Source organism: Salmo trutta, chromosome 3, assembly GCF_901001165.1.
Source record: "Salmo trutta chromosome 3, fSalTru1.1, whole genome shotgun sequence".
Taxonomy (NCBI): Eukaryota; Metazoa; Chordata; class Actinopteri; order Salmoniformes; family Salmonidae; genus Salmo; species Salmo trutta.
In genome coordinates, this window is record NC_042959.1 from 14086677 (window position 1) to 14105085 (window position 18409).

Consider the following 18409-nt stretch of genomic DNA (forward strand, 5'->3'; position numbering starts at 1 on the left):
GAGTCCTTGTTTTGTTCTTATTGTACCAAAGATATGTTAACCCAAAGCTTTCCTTTGCAATGTGTGTGTATACAGATTACGAATTTGGCCTACAATAATGCCAGCCATTTTAAAGAAAAGTCACTGATCAAGGATCCGCGTATCCTTTTCCCTATGAATACTGTCTGTAGAATACATATTTGGCAGAATATACCGTGAATCAGCGCTCGGCAAAAATGTTATTCGGTTATCTTGCAGACCGTACTTGTCGCATGGAAGTGACGTATTTTTTTTAATCATGGCGGCAGAAGGCTCGGATTCAGAAGACCTGAACACCAACGGGCTAATGGAGGCTCCTTCAGGTTGTAAAAACATGAAATAATCAAAATATATTGACGAAGTTATTCAATGGTTACGCGGGGATCATATGTACAGTCGTTTGTATCTTTACAGTCAGCTAACGGTCGCAACTACGCCTGTGAAAAGACGGCAGGCTAGCTAACGTTAACTAGCCGACATGGCTAATATGAGTTTACGTTGCGCCAACTGGCGAAACCGAAAGTTGCCTCCCCCTAGAAAGTACCAGAGTTAATGCACTAGCACAGGGTTGGGCAACTTTGTTGGGGGGTGGGGGTCCACAAGAAGCCTCAGTGGCTCGCGGGTCTACATACACACATCCATACCTACACATGTAGTCAGAGCCGGCCCTAGCCTTTTGGGGGCCCTAAGCTACATTTTGTTACCCCCACCTTGTGAGCAAAATATTTAAACTTTTTCCCTCTGACAGCGGATAGAGGGGGGAAAAATGACGTTTTTAAATACATTTCCTGCAATTCCACTAGGGCTGGCCCCTGCTAAAACATATATTGGTAGATTGAAAGTTACCAATCTTTTTAGATCAATTGATTAGTCAATTTTAGAACATATTTTTCCATATGTGTTTAAATAACTCAACTATATGCGTTGAGCTTGTCTGATGCTTTAAGCTTTTGATGATATAAGACAGAAATGCCTTGAGGGAACCAGAGATCTAGGTAACCTTAAGCTGACCCCAACTATTTCTTTCTGTTCCTGCTGGCTTTCACCGATTCTGCCATTATCATTTCATTTTAGTCATTTAGCAGACACTCTTATCCAGAGCGACTTACAGTAGTGAATGCATACATTTCATTTCATACATTTTTAATTTTTTTTCCTACTGCCCCCCCCCCCATTACTCTCCTGAAGTTGCCTGTAATAGCCTACACAAGGAGTCGGCAACCATTTCTCATGTGGGATGGCAATTTCTTACCATTCCTACCGATCTGGGTGCCAGTTATGGTTTTCATATGCACATTTTCTTTGAACAGTTACATTTAATTTATAATAACGTCTTCATATTTCTAAATCATTGTCATGTGGTTAATCAAAATTCTATCCAAATGAAAATGATAACCTAAAAAGTCACTTCTATTGCCATTTTCAACTATGTAAAAATAGCCTACATAAAGCCAACAAATAAAAACATTACATCCTGCAGGTAGAAAATATCCTGATTTAAAAATACATATCCTATAAATCATATTGGCCTGTCTGCAACAAACTTGAAACATTGCATCACCTTGGGTCTGGCCTGAAGCTTGCACGAGCGAACCTGCAACATTGTATAAAATATTCTGGGCCCTCAGTTTCCCACCAGTGAGCTCAGGACAGACACAGCTGTAGGCTATTTGCGCAAGGGATAAGAAGCAGTGCTCGACCTGGGCAGGAGCTCACCGTAGCTGACTACCAGCACCTCAACTGTTTTACTGCTTGAGCTCCTGTTCCTCTTCTAGAATATTAGCTCAAAAGTATTGTGGAGATCCTGCAACTACATATAAACAATACCAGCACCCAAAATGAGTACCTGAACCTATTTCAGTCCAAGACAAGCACTGATAATCAGGTAGACCTATTTTATGACGTTTCCACTGGATCAGAGCATGACTTTTTTTCCCTTACATGCTGAGTGGTTATCGAAAGGGAGAGGGCTGGAAAGATTTTCAAATACATTGAGGAACTAGTGTAATTCTCAATGGATGTAAAAACAGTCTTCGTTTGCTTACTATTTGAGGTGAAAACATTACTTTGAGAAGCTCCACAGCTCATTAGTGGTGGTGCTTGAAGCCAATCAAAAATACTATCAAATCCCCAAATGTGCACATTTATATGCCCACATTTGTGCGCAGGCCAGGTAGCCTATAGGCCTACATCTATGCGTGCACGTCCTTACTCGACATTGACATGAGCGCTCCAAACAAAAGGCAATGACCAAATTGTGTTGTTCACATGTGTAGCTTAGGTTGTGCACTCTACAGTGTACACTATGAGAATGAACTGTAAGACTGGAATAATATTGAATGCATTAACAGAAATTACCGTAACGAAAGTAAGAAACGTAGATTAGGAATTATTGGGAAATGTACTACTGATGATATGTGATGGGGAATTGACAGACACTAACAATCAAATGCAAACAATTCACACAATGACGTTATGAAACAATGAATGTTCACAAATTGGTGGGAGAGAGCGAATTCTGGAGATGGAAGTGCATTGTGCATCTAGGCGCATTGTCAATCCGACGTCTGCATTGGCCATGCAGCATTTACTGTGATACGGCCTCAGCAAAAGTCTGGGTATTCATACTTCTTGCGCTTCGCTGAGCAGTGCAGTGCTGTTGTGAAGGAAGTTGTCAAGGAAGTGAGTTTGTGTTTATACAGGATGTACTGCCCCCACCTATATATATATATAGAGAGAGAGTAGCAGTCAAAGTTTGGACACAACTTTGACTGTTGTTCTTTATTTTTACTATTTTCTACATTGTAGAACATCAAAACTATACAATAACACTTATGGAATCATGTAGTAACCAAAAAATTGTTAAATCAAAATATATTTTATATTCTTCAAAATAGCCACCCTTTGCATTTGATGACAGCTTTGCACACACTGTCCATTTTCTCAACTGGCTTCATGAGGTAGTCACTGGAATGCTTTTACAACAATCTTGAAGGGGTTCCCACATATGCTGAGCACTTGTTGGCTGCTTTTCCTTCACTCTGCGGTCCAACTAATCCCAAACCATCTCAATTGGGTTGAGGTTGGGTGATTGTGGAGGCCAGGTCATCTGATGCAGCACTCCATCACTCTCCTTCTTGGTCAAATAGCCCTTACACAGCCTGGAGGTGTGTTGGGTCATTGTCCTGTTGAAAAACAAATGATAGTGCCACTATGCGCAAACCAGTTGGGATGGCGTATCGCTGCAGAATACTGTGGTAGCCATGCTGGTTAAGTGTGCCTTGAATTCTAAATAAATCACAGACAGTGTCACCAGCAAAGCACCATCACACCTCTTCCTCCATGCAGGAAAGACACATGCAGAGATAATCCGTTCACCTACTCTTCGTCTCACAAAGACACAGCGGGTAGGAACACCAAATGTAAAATTTTAGTCGGTCTAATGTCTCATCAGACCAAAGGACAGATTTCTACCGGTCTTATGCCCATTGCTCCTGTTTCTTGGTCCAAGCAAGACTCTTCTTATTGGTGCCCTTTAGTCGAAGTTTCTTTGCAGCAATTCAACCGTGAAGGCCTGATTCACGTAGTCTCCTCTGAACAGTTGATGTTGAGATGTGTCTGTTACTTGAACTCTGTGAAGCATTTATTTGGGCTGTTATCTGAGGTGCAGTTAATTGTCAATTTCTGAGGCTGGTAACTCTAATGAACTTATCCTCTGCAGCAGAGGTAACTCTGGGTCTTCCTTTCCTGTGGCGGTCCTCATGATAGACAGTTTCATCACAGCGCTTGATGGTTTTTGCGACTGCAGTTGAAGAAACTTTCAAAGTTCTTGAAATTTTCCGGATTGACTGACCTTCATGTCTTAAAGTAATGATGGACTGTCGTTTCTCTTTGCGTATTCAAGCTGTTCTTGCCATAATATGGACTTGGTCTTTTACCAAATAGGGCTATCTTCTGTATACCCCCCTACCTTGTCACAACACAACTGATTGACTCAAATGCATTAAGAAGGAAAGAAATATCACAAATGAACTTTTAACAGTTTTTTGTTTACTACATGATTCCATGTGTTATTTCATAGTTTTGATGTCTTCATTATTATTATACTATGTAGGGGAAAAAACTTTGACTGGTACTGTATATTTGTTACTGCTCGACTAAAAATATTTTGGTCGACCAACAGCCTATCGACCAGTCGACTAATTGGGGTCAGCCCTAAACTCTATACATTTTGCCATGGGGGCATATAGAAAATGTTGCAGTTTGAAAGCAACTTTGCTGCAAATCTTCGCATTTTGCCATGGGGTGGTGAGAAAATGTTAGCAGTTTTTATATGATATCTGAGTGCAAGTGACTAACAAATTCAATTGTGGCCCCGGGTCGATAATTCGACCATGATTACTACTTGCCTAAACATCAACCTGTTACCATGGTTATCCCATGAATATCAATCTGAAATAAGTCGCTGTAAAAAAGACGCAATAGTCTCTACAAGAAAGAATGTTGAATAAAATGATATTTCCACTTACTTTACCGGTTGTACATGCTGTTGATCCTTTTGGCGGTAGGAGGTGGGGATAGGCTGTCCACAGGAAAGCTTTGCGGTGCCAGTAGGTTATTACTTGTATTTTCAATATGTTGACGCATTGCATGTGATGCACAATATGTAAACAAAAGTGTTTGCTGTTCGGTTAGTCTCGGCCATATTGTGCAAGTGTTGGTCACATGCGAATTGCATCAGTATTGAAAATATGAACCAGAAATACAAATGATATACAGACCACCCAAATACTACTCTGTGGATATTTTGTCTAACATTCCTACCTGCAAACGGACCAACCACACGGACAACCGGAAGTATCATTTTATTCAACATTCTGGCTTGTAGAGGTCGTGAGAGAGAACTTTTCTGATTCCAACGCTAATTTCTGCCCGACACAGAATTCTATGCAATTCAACGTTGAGTCAGTCTTCAGGCACGATTACTACAAATTTAGATAGCTTGCCACTAGACTAATTTACCAATCTAAAACATGTTAGCTGAAATGGGCTAATTGAGTGACTGACATAACAAGAGAAAAACTGCTGATGCACAACCACCTTTTGAAATGTCACCTTATACATTTTGCCATGGGGGCATATAGTATTCTACTATTGTAACTCTCAACAGTAGGTTGAGACCCTGACTGAGTTCCAGTCAGGTGGCCAGTTACCCATCCCTGCACTAGCTAGTACTTGCCAGGCCGGGTCTTTTATTATGGTATAGTAAGCTGATCTAACTACTGTAGATGCAGACATTAGTCGCATCATGCCCCCTGCTGCTCCGTTCCCGGCCATTATTATGAGTGTAGTGATCTGTGTGTAGTACCTAGAAATACTAATGAATGATTGGCTAAAAACACCATCAGTGATTGGAATTCGCCTTATAATGGCAGTAATCTACATTTAATCTGTAAATTACATTTGATTAGGCCTATGCGTCATTGAGCAGGCCAGCCATTTCTTTGTGTTATAGATAAAACAAATTCTTCCATGTGTAACTTTCTCAATTTCTCATTTAATAGCTCCGGAAGCCATGGAGGCTGTCCAACTTCCAACAGAGAAGGAAGAGGCATCAGAGGAGAATGGTGGGGGAGGAGCCTCTGAGGCTCCAGAAGCAGCAGTTGTGACAGCATACAACATGCCTCTGGCAGAGAATGAGGAGGAAGAAGACGGAGAGTTTCCGGCGGACTTTGACCGACTCTGGAAGCTGGCCCATGACAATCCACAGGACTTCTCCAGCTGGACTGACCTGCTGCAGTACTGTGAGCAAGAGGTGAGAAGAGCTGAGGAGACAGACAAGACTCCTATTGCCATTTTGTCATACGCCTAAAGCTCTTCTGCATGAATAATGCATAGCTAACTATACCACTGTTGTTCAGATGTGCAGTGTTGAAGTGGAATTTGCAGCTAACCAGATTTCTAATTGTCCCCAGAGTCACATGACAGCGTCACGTCGGGCGCTGGTAGCCTTTCTGGCACGGTACCCACTGTGCTACGGATACTGGAAGAAGTTTGCCGACCTGGAGCGACGTGCTGGCTACACCAACAAAGCTCAGGAGGTATGATGATGATGATGATGATGAGGAGGAGGAGTGTGTTTGGCACATGGATGTGTGTCTTGTTATGTGGTCTGCTGACTGACATTTTTAATTGACAAAAACGGCACATTCTTCTCTCTCACAGTATGTAATGGCTTTAGTTCCATAACATTCACGTGTAATGTTGTTTTGTTGTTCCAGGTGTGTGTTCAGGGTCTGAAGGCCATCCCCCTGAGTGTAGATCTGTGGATCCACTACATTAACCTGCTACTGGGCACGCTCAACATGAACCTGCCAGAGTCCTCTCAGCGCATTCGCAGGTACACACTCCTATACTCTTAAACGCACAGTACCACACTTATACACATTCAACACTAGCCAGCCTTTACTTTCAATATTAGCCTGAACACTCCAAATGGTTTAATTCAGTATTTATTCTCATTCACAGAATGAATGTTCAAATAAAGATAAGGAGCCCTAACTCTTTTTTAATAGAACTCAGATAACCTGATCCCTGTCTCTTGTCACTTCTCCCCAGTGCATTTGAGGAGGCGGTGGCGGCAGCAGGACTGGACTTCCACTCTGACCGTCTGTGGGAGCTGTACATCGAGTGGGAGAAGGAGCAGGGAGACATGAAGGCTGCCACTGGGGTCTACGACAGAGTCCTCAGAGTCCCCACTCAGCTGTACAGCAGCCACTATGAGAAGTGAGACTATACACATTCACAAACAGTACACTTTCTGTACTAAGAAAAACAGTAGAGCTTCAAATCAGGCAAAACTCTAAACTATGGGGCCTCCCGAGTGGCGCAGCGGTCAAAGGCGCTAGAGGTGTCACTACGGACCCTGGTTCGTTTCCTGGGCTGTATCACAACCGGCCGTAACCGGGATTATCATAGGGCGGCGCACAATTGGCCCAGCATCGGGAGGGTTTGCTCTAGGGGGCTTTACTTGGCTCATCTCGCTCTAGAAACTCGTTGTGGCGGGCCGGGCGCCTGCAGGCCGACCTCGGTCGTCAGGTGAACGGTGTTTCCTCCGACACATTGATGCGGCTGGCTTCCGGTTTAAGCGGGCGGGTGTTAAGAAGCACGGTTTGGCGGGCCATGTTTCGGAAGGAAGCATGACTCAGCCTTCGCCTCCCGAGCCCATTGGGGAGTTGCAGCGATGAGACAAGATCGAAAAGGGGGGTAAAAAATATATCTAAAGTATAAAATCGTAACCTTTTATTAAATTATAGATTTTGATAATTGTGTGATTATCAAACTCACTTCCCATTATTTATCATATTTGCTGACCTGGTGAATCTGATCCATTTTCTCCGTCCCTCTTCTCTCTCTCTTACAGATTCAAGACTCATCTTAATGCCCATGCGCCCAAGGACGTCCTCTCAGCAGTGGAGTATGAGGGGTTGCTTGAGGAATCTAAACAGAGCCACAAGACTGAGAAGTCTGAGTTGGCTGAGGGGGAAGAGGAGTTACCACCTGGGGAAGAGAAGGAACCTACAGAGGTGGATTACAAATGACAAATCCCTAGTAGTATTGGATTAAGATTTAACATGAGATTTAACATGTGTCAGATGCTGCCAAAATAGCATAAAGTGGAGACATTTCAAGCTCTGGAGTAAGGTTATGGTATAGGATCTTAACTTTAAGTTAACACTGATTTAAAAGTCTGCCATCATAACTGTCATGTTATGTTTCACCCAATCAGGAAGAGCTGATTCCGAAAATGCGAGAGCTCCTATTGGCTCGCAGAGAGAAGGTGTACCAAGACCTGGAGGGAGAGGTCAGGAAGAGGTGGAACTTTGAGGAAGCTGTGAGTTACCCCTGGAACACACACACATCCCTTCTATGTGCAACTCAGAAGCAACGATTGAAGCATTATACACTATATATACAAAAGTATGTGGACACCCATTGAAATTAGTGGATTCGGCTATTTCAGCCACACCTGTTGCTGACAGGTGTATAAAATCAAGCACACAGCCATGTAATCTTCATAGACTAACATTGGCAGTAGAATGGCCTTCCTGAAGAGCTCAGTAACTTTTAACGTGGTACCGTTATAGGATGCCACCTTTCCAACAAGTCAGTTTGTAAAATGTCTGCCCTGCTAGAGCTGCCCCGGTTAACTATAAGTGATGTTATTATGAAGTTGAAACGTCTCGGATCAACAATGGCTCAGCCGCAAAGTGGTAGACCACACAAGCTCACAGAACGGGACCACCGAGTGCTGAAGCTCGTTGCGCGTGACAATGGTCTGTCCTCGGGTGCAACACTCACCACCAAGTTCCAAGCTGCCTCTGCACAAGAAATGTTTGTCGGGAGCTTCATCAAATGGGCTTCCATGGCTGAGCAGCCGCACACAAGCCTAAGATCACCATGTGCAATGCCAAGCGTCGGCTGGAGTGGTGTAAAGCTTGTCGCTATTGGACTCAGGAGAAGTGGAAACGTGTTCTCTGGGGTGATGAATCACGCTTCAACATCTGGCAGTCCGACGGAAGACTCTGGATTTGGCGGATGCCAGTAGAACGCTACCTGCCACAATGCATTGTGCCAACTGTAAAGTTTGGTGGAGGAGGAATAATGGTCTGGGGCTGTTTTTCATGGTTCAGGCTAGGCCCCTTAGTTCCATTGAAGGGAAATCTTAATGCTACAGCATACAATAACATTTTAGACGATGCCTCCAACTTTGTGGAAACAGTTTGGGGAAGGCCCTTTCCTGTTTCAGCATGACAATGCCCCTTGCTCAAAGCCAGGTCCATAGCGAAAAGGTTTGTCGAGATTAGTGTGGAAGAACTTGACTGGCTTGCGCAGAGCCCTGTCCTCAACCCCATTGAACACCTTTGGGATGAATTGGAATCGCCCGACCTCACTAATAATCTTGTGGCTTAACGGAAGCAAGTCCCCGCAGCAATGTTCCAACATCTAGAGGAAAGCCTTCCCAGAAGAGTGGAGGCTGTTATAGCAGCAAAGGGGAACCAACTCCATATTGGTAAACATGATTTTGGAATGAGATGTTCGACGAGCAGCTGTCCACACTCTTTTGGTCAAGTAGTGTACTTTCATTGGTTGGAAACGTTTACTTATCTTCTCTTCTGTTCCCATTCCTCCCTTCATTCCAGATCAAGCGTCCATATTTCCACGTGAAGCCTCTGGACCGGACCCAGCTGAGGGCCTGGCACTCCTACCTGGACTGGGAGCTCACCGAGCTGGGGGGGGGCGGTGAAAAGGAGGTGAAGACCGAGACAGAACCAGAGGCCATGGAGGGCCAGGAAGAGGAGCAAAAGGAGTCAAAGGAGGGGTCAAAGAGCAGTGGGATCGTTGCCGGGGGAGACCAGAGGGTACGGATCCTGTTTGAGCGCTGTCTGATTGCCTGCGCTCTCTACGAGGAGTTCTGGACCAAGGTAAGGAGGGGCTGCAGGGGTGTGTGTGTGTGTGTCAGTAACATGTTTGTATGTCAGTGTAACTAATGTATACTGTATGCATGTTTCTCAGTATGTTCAGTACCTGGAACCTCAGAGTCTGGACGAGGCGCGGGGAGTGTTCAGGCGAGCCTGTGAGATCCACCTGGCCCACAAACACACCATGCACCTGCAGTGGGCCACCTTCGAGGAGAGGCATGGTGAGAGAGGAAGAGACACGTCACAGTGTTCACCTTTTCACTTTGACCTCAAATGTGATACACAGGACACCATTACCCAGTGTTGTAGCCCACTCATTCCCTCCTCCCCTCCATCTCCTCCCAGGTGACTTAACAGAGGCACGGCGTGTGTTGGAGGCTTTGGAAACCTCAGTGCCGGGATTGGCCATGGTCCGGCTGCGCAGGGCGGGGCTAGAGAGACGGGCGGGCCGTCTAGATGAATCAGAAGCTCTGCTCAGGGACGCGGTGGCCCAGGCCAAAGAGACGCCTCACCTCCATGCGTTCTACTCCACCAAACTGGCCCGGCTGCTGCTGAAGCTCTGCAAGAACCCCAGCAAGGCCCGGGGAGTCCTGCAGGAGGCGCTGGAGATTAGCCCGGTGAGAGGAGGGGAGACAGAACTTAGAGAGGCGAAAAGGAAAAGATTTAGGGAAAGGGGGGATACCTACTCAGTTGTCCAACAATGTATTCAACTGAAATGTGTCTTCCGCATTTAACCCAACCCCTCTGAATCAGAGAGGTGCGGGGGGCTGCCATAATCAACATCCACGTCTTCGGTGCCCGGGGAACAGTGGGTTAACTGCCTTGCTCAGGGGCAGAATGACAGATTTTTGACATGTCAGCTCGGGGATTCGATCCAGCAACCTTCCGGTTACTGGCCCAACGCTCTAAGCATCGACTAAAAAAGGAAAGGATCACATTTAAGATGCATTTGGGATTGAATATCAGGGATGGAACATGGAAAATAGTCTTGATCTAAACCTCATAGAAAATGTAACCTGTCAGAGCATCATTTATCATTGTTTGTTGTTCCCTCTTTAATGTCCCCTCTGTTTTCCAGGATGACGGTAAGCTGCACCTGAACCTGCTAGAGCTGGAGGTGTCCGGTGACCCCAGAGGGTCGGCCGAGGGGGTGCAGCAGTGTGTGACGCGGGCGCTGGCCGCACCCCTCTCCCCACAGACCAAGATCCTCTTCTCCCAGAGGGGCCTGCAGTACGCTGAGGACTATGGGACCTCTGTGCAAAGGTCAGGGGTCATAGGATTGTTTGTTGTTTTTAGATACAATCAGGAACCCGGAGAAAATGAAACAAGCATTTTATTCTGCCCATATTTGATTTGATGGTATGAAATCAACCAACCAGGAGAAATGACTGTACTGTTGCTGTCCTATGGCCTACAGTGTGCCAACAGTCTGAGGAGCATCACTTTACCATGTTTTAAATGACTACTGTTGCTGTTCTCTGGCCTGCAGTGTGCTAACAGTCTATGAGGAGCATCAGAAGCTACTGAAAGAGCTCGGCAACAAGAAGAGAATGGCTGAGAACGGGTGAGATTATAACGTATCTGTCAATATCATGCAAGGGTTTATACCTGTAAAATTGTGTGATGTTGCGACACATTTTTTGTTGTTGATGTGAAGCTGTTCATGGAGAAGCAAATGTATAAACTGTTGATGGATTGGTTATTGACGTAGTTGTTGTATTGATTGATCTGCAGAGACGGCGAGGACCCAGAGAAGATGAGTAAAGGAGAAGACGGCTCTGCTGTGCCCGCTCCACCACAGGCCCCTCCCACAATGCCCCATGTCCCCATGACGACACCACCTCCACCCATGATGGGTGGGGACATGAGTGCAGCTCATGCAGGCTACGGAGGATATGGAAGCTGGCATCAGGTATGACAGGGATTGTTACGCTGTACAAACTGATACATGAGCCAAATATCGGCTACATACGGTCTTAAACGATCAGTGCTTCTTTTGAAATTGAGCCAGATAGAGGAGAGACACTGAAGCTCTCAAATTCAAATCTGAACATCGAAGCCAGTTCCACTGCTTTTTTTTATTTTATTCTTCCCCTCTAATCAGGGACTGATTTAGACCTGGGACACCAGGTGGGTGCAATTATCAGGTAGAACAGAAAACCAGAAGTAGTCCGAACCTCGTAGGGTAAGATCTGAATACCCCTGCACTAAAATGTTGATTAGAGAGCGGGTGTTCCTTCACTTGCTCTTTTTTAAAGTGTTCTTCTCTTTCAGCAACCACAGTATGGGGGATACGGAGGCTACCAGCAAGCCTGGAACTACAATCAGGGTTACTACCCTCCCAGCTAAGGGGGAAGAGAAAACCTGTGACACACCATCTGACAGCAGGGGTTACCAGAGATGATTCAACATTGACGACCTAGTGTTCACCTGTTTAAACTCCATGGATGCACCCCAAATGGCATATTATGCCCTATATAGTGCACTATCTTTGACAAGGGCCCATAGAGCTCTGGTCAAAAGTTGTGAACTTTGTAGGGAATAGGGTGAAAACTCATATCTTTTATCAGGAACAGGGGTGTGACCTGTGACGTCTACTACTCTTTTGGTCTTTGAAAATGTGCTCTTGTACATTGTTTTAATGATAAACTATTTTTGTATTCTCTTCTACATGCAGCCCCTTTCATTTTAAGCAAAACCGTCTCTCTCCATACCTCCTGTATTATTGTCATTCCAGAAGTATAGGCTAGTCATTTTTTCTAATGTACATAATGGTGTTTTATAGTTGTTAAGTCAAAGCTCTTTTCATTAACGAGCAGGTTAAGATCAATCTATTGTGTCCCTCATTCAAGTTTCTTCCCATTCGAGTCCTCCAGTGTAGTCCTACTCCTCCAGACAGAAGATAGGGAAGCCATGTTGTTGTATGCAGGTGTACCAGTGCCTCTGGACTCAGAGGTTAAGTAAAGAATAATAACTGAATATACACTGTGCTGTACCTAGTGGACATGTCTAAAACCAACAGCATCAGTCATGTTTGGTCAAACTTTACAGTAGAAAACTGTTAAATGTTTGGCAAAATCCACCACACAACTTTAGCCTTTTTTATCACTGAGTTTTTTAAATACCATTCCATTTCTGTTGTGTTTTAGAGTGCATCCAATCCATCGTACTCAAAAAAGGCATGCACAAATGCACTGCAAATGTATGACAATGTAACTTTTTAATCTTCACTTTTACATTGTTCAATAAAACATTTGAGTGAAGCACAATGTGCTTAATGTGTATTTTTGGGACTCTTGATATGACATGTGATTTCTTAAGAGTGTATCTTTCTTAACTGTCATGCACATATAAGCAACTCTCACCAGTCAGTGAGATACAAAGCTGACTTAGGTCATCAAGTTTTGAGGCTTTCTCGTAAAACTAACCAATTATTCCTGTGGTAAAAGTACATTCTTTATGTGAAGTTTTAAAGTATGTTCAGTCAACCATGTAACTCCAAGTGATGATGCAATAACACCACTGTCAAATTGTTTAACTTATAAAAACTACAACTTCAATACAGTGGAAAGTCGCAGTGGCTCAACACGAGCCATGTCTTACACTTTAGGCCCCATGAGAATCAATAGTCATCCATTTTGTGTTGCTATTTAAGATTAAAGCTCAGTGTTTGTTGAAGGAGAATCAATCCATAGTTGACATCCTGGTCTCTGTCCTGTTGTGATAAATTATGTGTGGAATTGAGGTTGGCTCATAAAGCATGTTTTTACTTCAGGGTCCTTATTTCTTGGCAACGACCAGCACAGCTGAAGGCACCAAACCTGAACAATGAAACAAAACAGTTAAGACAGTACAACACAAACCTCAATCTCAGATTAGATTCCTCTAAAATTGATCTGACAACACAGGATAGATGAAAGTAGTACGTCTTTGGCTGGTTTTGACATCTCCAGTCCTTTCAGATTAGTGCAGAGGAAGCCCCTTTAGACTATTGCGATTCCCCCTGTTCAAGCCCAGTAAGAGGGGCATCCTGTCTGCTCACCCAGCTCCTGCAGGGGTTTCTCCATGTCCAGTTCTGTGTAGACGCGGCGGGGGTACGGGGAGAGCAGCGTAAAGTCCTGGCCCTCGGGGGCGTTGCCGTTCATCTGGATGTAGACGCGCACAGCAGCCAGTGGCTCCTGTGCCTTGAACACGGAGGTCAGCGCCGAGCCGTCCAGCATACGCACCTGAGGACAGGAGGATAAATGAATAAACTACATTGACTGTTGAGACAAACTCATCAAAAATATCTGTTGTGTCAAAACGCGTTGTACATCAGTTGTGAGTATGAACAGAATGTGAACTAGGCCGTAGACATCCATGGCCCCTTACCTGGATTCTGCACTCGTTATAGTCCTTCTTGGCGGGAGGTGGGCCCTGACTGGGCGGAGAGGAGGGAGGGCCCTCTGCTGAAGGGGAGGTTAGAGCTGTACTGGAAGAACCGCCTCCAAACTGGAGAGGAGTAGAAAGGGTTAGTGAGTTCAACTCTTTCTATAAAAGATATGGAGACGTTATTTAGCAACAGTTCAGCATACGAGTCAGATGCTGTAGGTGCAGTCAGTACCTTAAGTGCTCTCTCCTCTCTGTCGCGTGCTATCTTGTCTCGCACCCGCTGCCTGAGAAAGAGAGGGTATTCATTGGACAAAGAGAAGAGTTGTGGAGTGGGAATAGACCTTAGTAACTATTGGCTGTGTATGAAAACGTTACTAGCTATTCTTGTTTCCTCAATTCCTCTCAAAGCTCATTGAAGGAGGTTGTTCAAGGATCCTCTCCTCCAATGTGCTTTGAGACAGCCATTGGCCAATTTCGAGAGCATCAAATCCATCAGAGATACATTGTGGGTAAATTGTGACTGACTAGCTGATCTACAAATAATAATACTTATATGGAAGGTATTTTGTAAATCAGTTAATCGGCAGTCGCCTGCAATGTCAAACAAGCCCATTGACTTCATGGCTTACTTGGCCATTTTGTCATCGTTCTTCTCTCTCTGGCGCAGGTCGACCATTTTTTTCATCTCATCTTCCTGCAGTTTCTGTTTGACCTGCAGCAGCTCCTGGCCCTGCCTCCTCCTCTGCTTCTCTCTGTCTACTTCCTCTGCTCGTTCCCTCTCTCTCCGCTCCTCCTGCTTCACCCGCATCAGCTCCTCTAGCCTGGTACACACAGAAACACACACATAGAAGTAGACAAAGAAATAGACACACACAAAGAAACAGACACAAACGCAGGCACAGGCTTCATTGTATGCCTTTTGTATGCTGTCTCATTGCATTTTCTACTGAAAGCTTTTGCTGACACTTGAAAATCTCTTTGAGTAACATCTATTGACCAAACCTGACATTTCCCCACTGACAGAATAAGATAAGTGTGTAAACAGAACCTCAGTGGAGGTGAATTATCTGACCTCTTTATCTGCTCACGTTTCTCCTCCTCTGTCATTGGTCGTTTGGTATCCCCGTCATGGATCATCTGGTCACTACCGTCTGCAGCTAAAAGGTAGAGTTGACATAGAAGAGGTGGGGGACAAGAAGACAATGTAAACCAACAACCATGTTAACCAGTAATGGGAAGTACAAGCCATAGTTATGAGGTTATAACAATATGAGTAATAACAATACAATATGCTGCCATGACCATTGACCACTTACCAGGGTCTGTTCCTTCTGCTGTGGGTTGGGCTGCTGGACTGGGCTGTTGTGGGTCACTTCCTCCAGTTCCACCAAGCACGTTCCCCACAGGAGGTACATAGGGCTCGTCAATGTCTGGGTCACCCTCATGTTCCATTAGCCTGTGGAAGGAAGCCATAATGGAAGAAAGAAATTACGAATCAGTTATTCCATGTGAATAACTCAACTGACCATCTGTAAAATTCATCTGTGGATGAAGAAGCCTCTGAGGCTAGCTCACCAAAGCCTCTGCCAGTTGACTTACCAGTCCATGGCCCGCTCTATGCCCTGGTTTCCTGTGTGTGCCACAGCCTTTTCCCTGAAAGCAGTAGACAGACAGGACCAGAGTTGATATTTAGTGTGTCGAAAAATAGCCACATTAATTCAGTTAGCTACTTACGCTCTGTTTCTGTCAAAGCCCATTTCCAGCAGGCTGTCCAACGTTGTTTGTTCTGCCATCTTGCTGAGAGAACATGTAAGTTAAGGAGACAAGTTTCACTTTGGAGTCAGATACTGTAGGCAAGGAGGTGAGCATGTAAAGTAGCCCCAAACAGGTATTTAGTATACTAGTCTATATTATTTAGAATCAGGTTGAACCAATTACATGTTACCCGAATAACTCGTTAGCTAGTTACATGGGTTGTTATTACATAGTTCCATAATGTGCTAGCTGTGTAGTTATTTGACTGGGTTGTTATTACATAGTTCCATAATGTGCTAGCTGTGTAGTTATTTGACTGGGTTGTTATTACATAGTTCCATAATGTGCTAGCTGTGTAGTTATTTGACTGGGTTGTTATTACATAGTTCCATAATGTGCTAGCTGTGTAGTTATTTGACTGGGTTGTTATTACATAGTTCCATAATGTGCTAGCTGTGTAGTTATTTGACTGGGTTGTTATTACATAGTTCCATAATGTGCTAGCTGTGTAGTTATTTGACTGGGTTGTTATTACATAGTTCCATAATGTGCTAGCTGTGTAGTTATTTGACTGGGTTGTTATTACATAGTTCCATAATGTGCTAGCTGTGTAGTTATTTGACTGGGTTGTTATTACATAGTTCCATAATGTGCTAGCTGTGTAGTTATTTGACTGGGTTGTTATTACATAGTTCCATAATGTGCTAGCTGTGTAGTTATTTGACTGGGTTGAACCGGCTATGAAGACAAAGCAGCATCCCTTAGGTAACGTCCCGCAGGAAACATTTTAGTATCTACACAGACCACCACATGAATATCATTCATCAACCAAAGAATTGCCCAGTAACTTTGCCGTATTATCTATGTTTACATATAGCTAGCTATTGTTAGCCAGCTAACTAACGTTAGCTTGATGCACGAATGAGATGGCTCATTTCAGTTAGCCTCTCCTGCTAGCTGTAACAAGAAAAACTGTTTACAAAGTAAATTGATGATGCTCTGTACAATATAGCTAGGGCGACTATTGCATTATACTTGCGAAAATGATAGAGATCAACCATTTCATAAACGTTATTTTACTAAATAGCATTATTTGTTTGAGCAACATTAGCAACTCACATTCGGGAATCCGTCAACAAACACCGCTTCCAATCTAGTCACATGCGAGCATGTATGGAGGCCCAATAGGATACAAAATGACCGCATTTTCCAAACATTCTCATTCACAGCACATTTCTGCCATCTAGTGGACCTTACGCCAGCAGTATCCGTATAACAGTTTGCGTTATAGTTGTCTCCAGTCATGTGTATAAACCCTGGATGACTGACAGGGGGTGCTTTAATGAAGCCACCGCGCAGCCATCTGGGAAGCTATATATATGCATTTATTCATGTCTAGATTCGTTTTGGGCATGTTTATTATATTACAGAAAACCTTAATGCATATTTTTAAATTACATTATGTGAGCTAAACATACAATAAAAAATATATTAAAACATTTTCCTTTAAGTATATATTTTTTTAGTACTAATGTTACTTTTCCCACTACAACAAAAAATACTTAAATACATGTAATTTTGTCCTAGAAACATTTCATTGAAGTTCTGTAGAATTCAAAGACTCTCAATAGCCAATACATTACAACAGCAATCCAGGGTTTGTATACATTATTGCTCGTCCCCGAAGATACAATCTGGGAGGGGACTGTGGGTCTGTCTCCGTCCGTTAGGATGTTCTTTCCTACGTTATTCACACTTGATATATCATACAGCACTGGCCCGATTTTGACTAAACTTAAGTGAATGACGCGTCTTGCCATACACATCCGGCATTTACAAAATTGTTACTGATTGGGCAGATGGTGACGCAATAATAAGATACGCCCCTCACCCTGTTTGACCTAAAGTCATGAACTTCGTATATACTGTAGGTCCCTCAGGAATATAAAGAACGGCCCCTCCCCTCACAAGAAACACATTTGCCTCTGGGACACGTCTTTCATGATGGATTTTCTGACATTTTGAATTTTGTGAAAAAACGATTAAAACGCTACCACAGACAGAAGGGGAAACCTATAAATATCTTTGATGCAACTCTTCTGGCACCTAATGACCGATCTGCACCAAAATTGATATGTGATATCTATGGTCAAAGGTCTCTCAAAGCAATATTTTCCAGACTAGTACCTAAAACAACATGGCTGTTATTGAACAATAAACGTTCACTCCGGCGTGGTCTGGCACATAAATGCATATGAATCACATAAATGCATATTCATATTATAACAACATTTGGCACACATGTTGCAAACACTGTCAAGACTCAACATATGCAAAAACATTCATATCGACCTCACGGTGGCGCTATAAAAAATTTTTTTTTTAAAACGGGCACATGTTTATATCTCTTGCTCTGTTGACTCAAAGTGATGAAATTTGGCACACATGCTCAGGGATATGAGTCTAGCTAACCCACGCAATATCTCAGACACCACTGGGACGATTTTGACGAAACTTGGGTGAATGATGGTTCTTGCCATAGAGATCCATCGGTCATTTACAAAATGACACTGATTGGCCCAAGGGGGGCGCTGCATCCTTGTTTACTGTTGCCTTGTTTTAATTATGGGTAAGCTCCACTTCTGTTTGTAGTTTCTTTTGTATCTATAGGTATATCTGATTCCCTAGCATGTGTTTACTTTTACTATTTGGGTTTAGTGTGTGTCTGAGTGTGTATATTTTTGTTTAACTATCCTTGTCGGTCCTCACGAGGAAAAATGCTA

The 18409-nt window shown here is 43.7% G+C and overlaps 2 protein-coding genes across 5 annotated transcripts; one reads left to right on the forward strand and one right to left on the reverse strand.

Moving 5' to 3' along the window:
* The first annotated feature begins 264 nt into the window (after positions 1-264).
* On the forward strand, positions 265-12763 carry LOC115168737 (pre-mRNA-processing factor 39). 3 transcript variants are annotated; one of them, XR_003870738.1, is made up of 15 exons: positions 265-341; positions 5583-5833; positions 5994-6119; positions 6300-6418; positions 6637-6804; positions 7442-7604; positions 7808-7912; positions 9222-9503; positions 9595-9721; positions 9846-10117; positions 10579-10763; positions 10990-11064; positions 11235-11412; positions 11605-11685; positions 11775-12763. XR_003870738.1 is itself a non-coding variant. In XM_029724296.1 (15 exons), the coding sequence occupies exons 1-14, from the start codon at positions 278-280 to the stop codon at positions 11614-11616; spliced, it is 2127 nt and encodes a 708-aa protein (XP_029580156.1). In that variant the 5' UTR covers positions 265-277; the 3' UTR covers positions 11617-11630; positions 11775-12763. The 3 variants fall into 3 exon arrangements, 2 of the variants coding, with proteins under 2 accessions (XP_029580156.1, XP_029580142.1); XM_029724296.1 differs by having other exon boundaries at positions 11605-11630; XM_029724282.1 differs by lacking the exon at positions 11605-11685.
* Positions 12706-16881, reverse strand: LOC115168749 (UBX domain-containing protein 1). 2 transcript variants are annotated; one of them, XM_029724313.1, is made up of 10 exons: positions 16746-16881; positions 15606-15668; positions 15471-15524; positions 15188-15327; positions 14944-15028; positions 14501-14692; positions 14104-14155; positions 13872-13991; positions 13543-13726; positions 12706-13321 (listed from the first exon to the last, which is right to left on the reverse strand). In XM_029724313.1, the coding sequence occupies exons 2-10, from the start codon at positions 15662-15664 to the stop codon at positions 13281-13283; spliced, it is 927 nt and encodes a 308-aa protein (XP_029580173.1). In that variant the 5' UTR covers positions 15665-15668; positions 16746-16881; the 3' UTR covers positions 12706-13280. The 2 variants fall into 2 exon arrangements, with proteins under 2 accessions (XP_029580173.1, XP_029580166.1); XM_029724306.1 differs by having other exon boundaries at positions 15606-15664; positions 16746-16797.
* Between the last annotated feature and the right edge of the window lie 1528 nt (positions 16882-18409).

What these genes read in the sequence shown, in the direction of transcription:
- LOC115168737 (XM_029724282.1), top strand. Translation starts at nt 278, where the DNA reads ATGGCGGCAGAAGGCTCGGATTCAGAAGACCTGAACACCAACGGGCTA. An exon ending in GCTAATGGAGGCTCCTTCAG is followed by an intron (nt 342 to 5,582) that starts GTTGTAAAAACA and finishes CTCATTTAATAG; the next exon opens with CTCCGGAAGCCATGGAGGCT. An exon ending in GATATGGAAGCTGGCATCAG is followed by an intron (nt 11,413 to 11,774) that starts GTATGACAGGGA and finishes CTTCTCTTTCAG; the next exon opens with CAACCACAGTATGGGGGATA.
- LOC115168749 (XM_029724313.1), bottom strand. Translation starts at nt 15,664, where the DNA reads ATGGCAGAACAAACAACGTTGGACAGCCTGCTGGAAATGGGCTTTGAC. An exon ending in AGCAGAAGGAACAGACCCTG is followed by an intron (nt 15,029 to 15,187) that starts GTAAGTGGTCAA and finishes TCTACCTTTTAG; the next exon opens with CTGCAGACGGTAGTGACCAG. An exon ending in GAAACCCCTGCAGGAGCTGG is followed by an intron (nt 13,322 to 13,542) that starts GTGAGCAGACAG and finishes TTCATTGTTCAG; the next exon opens with GTTTGGTGCCTTCAGCTGTG.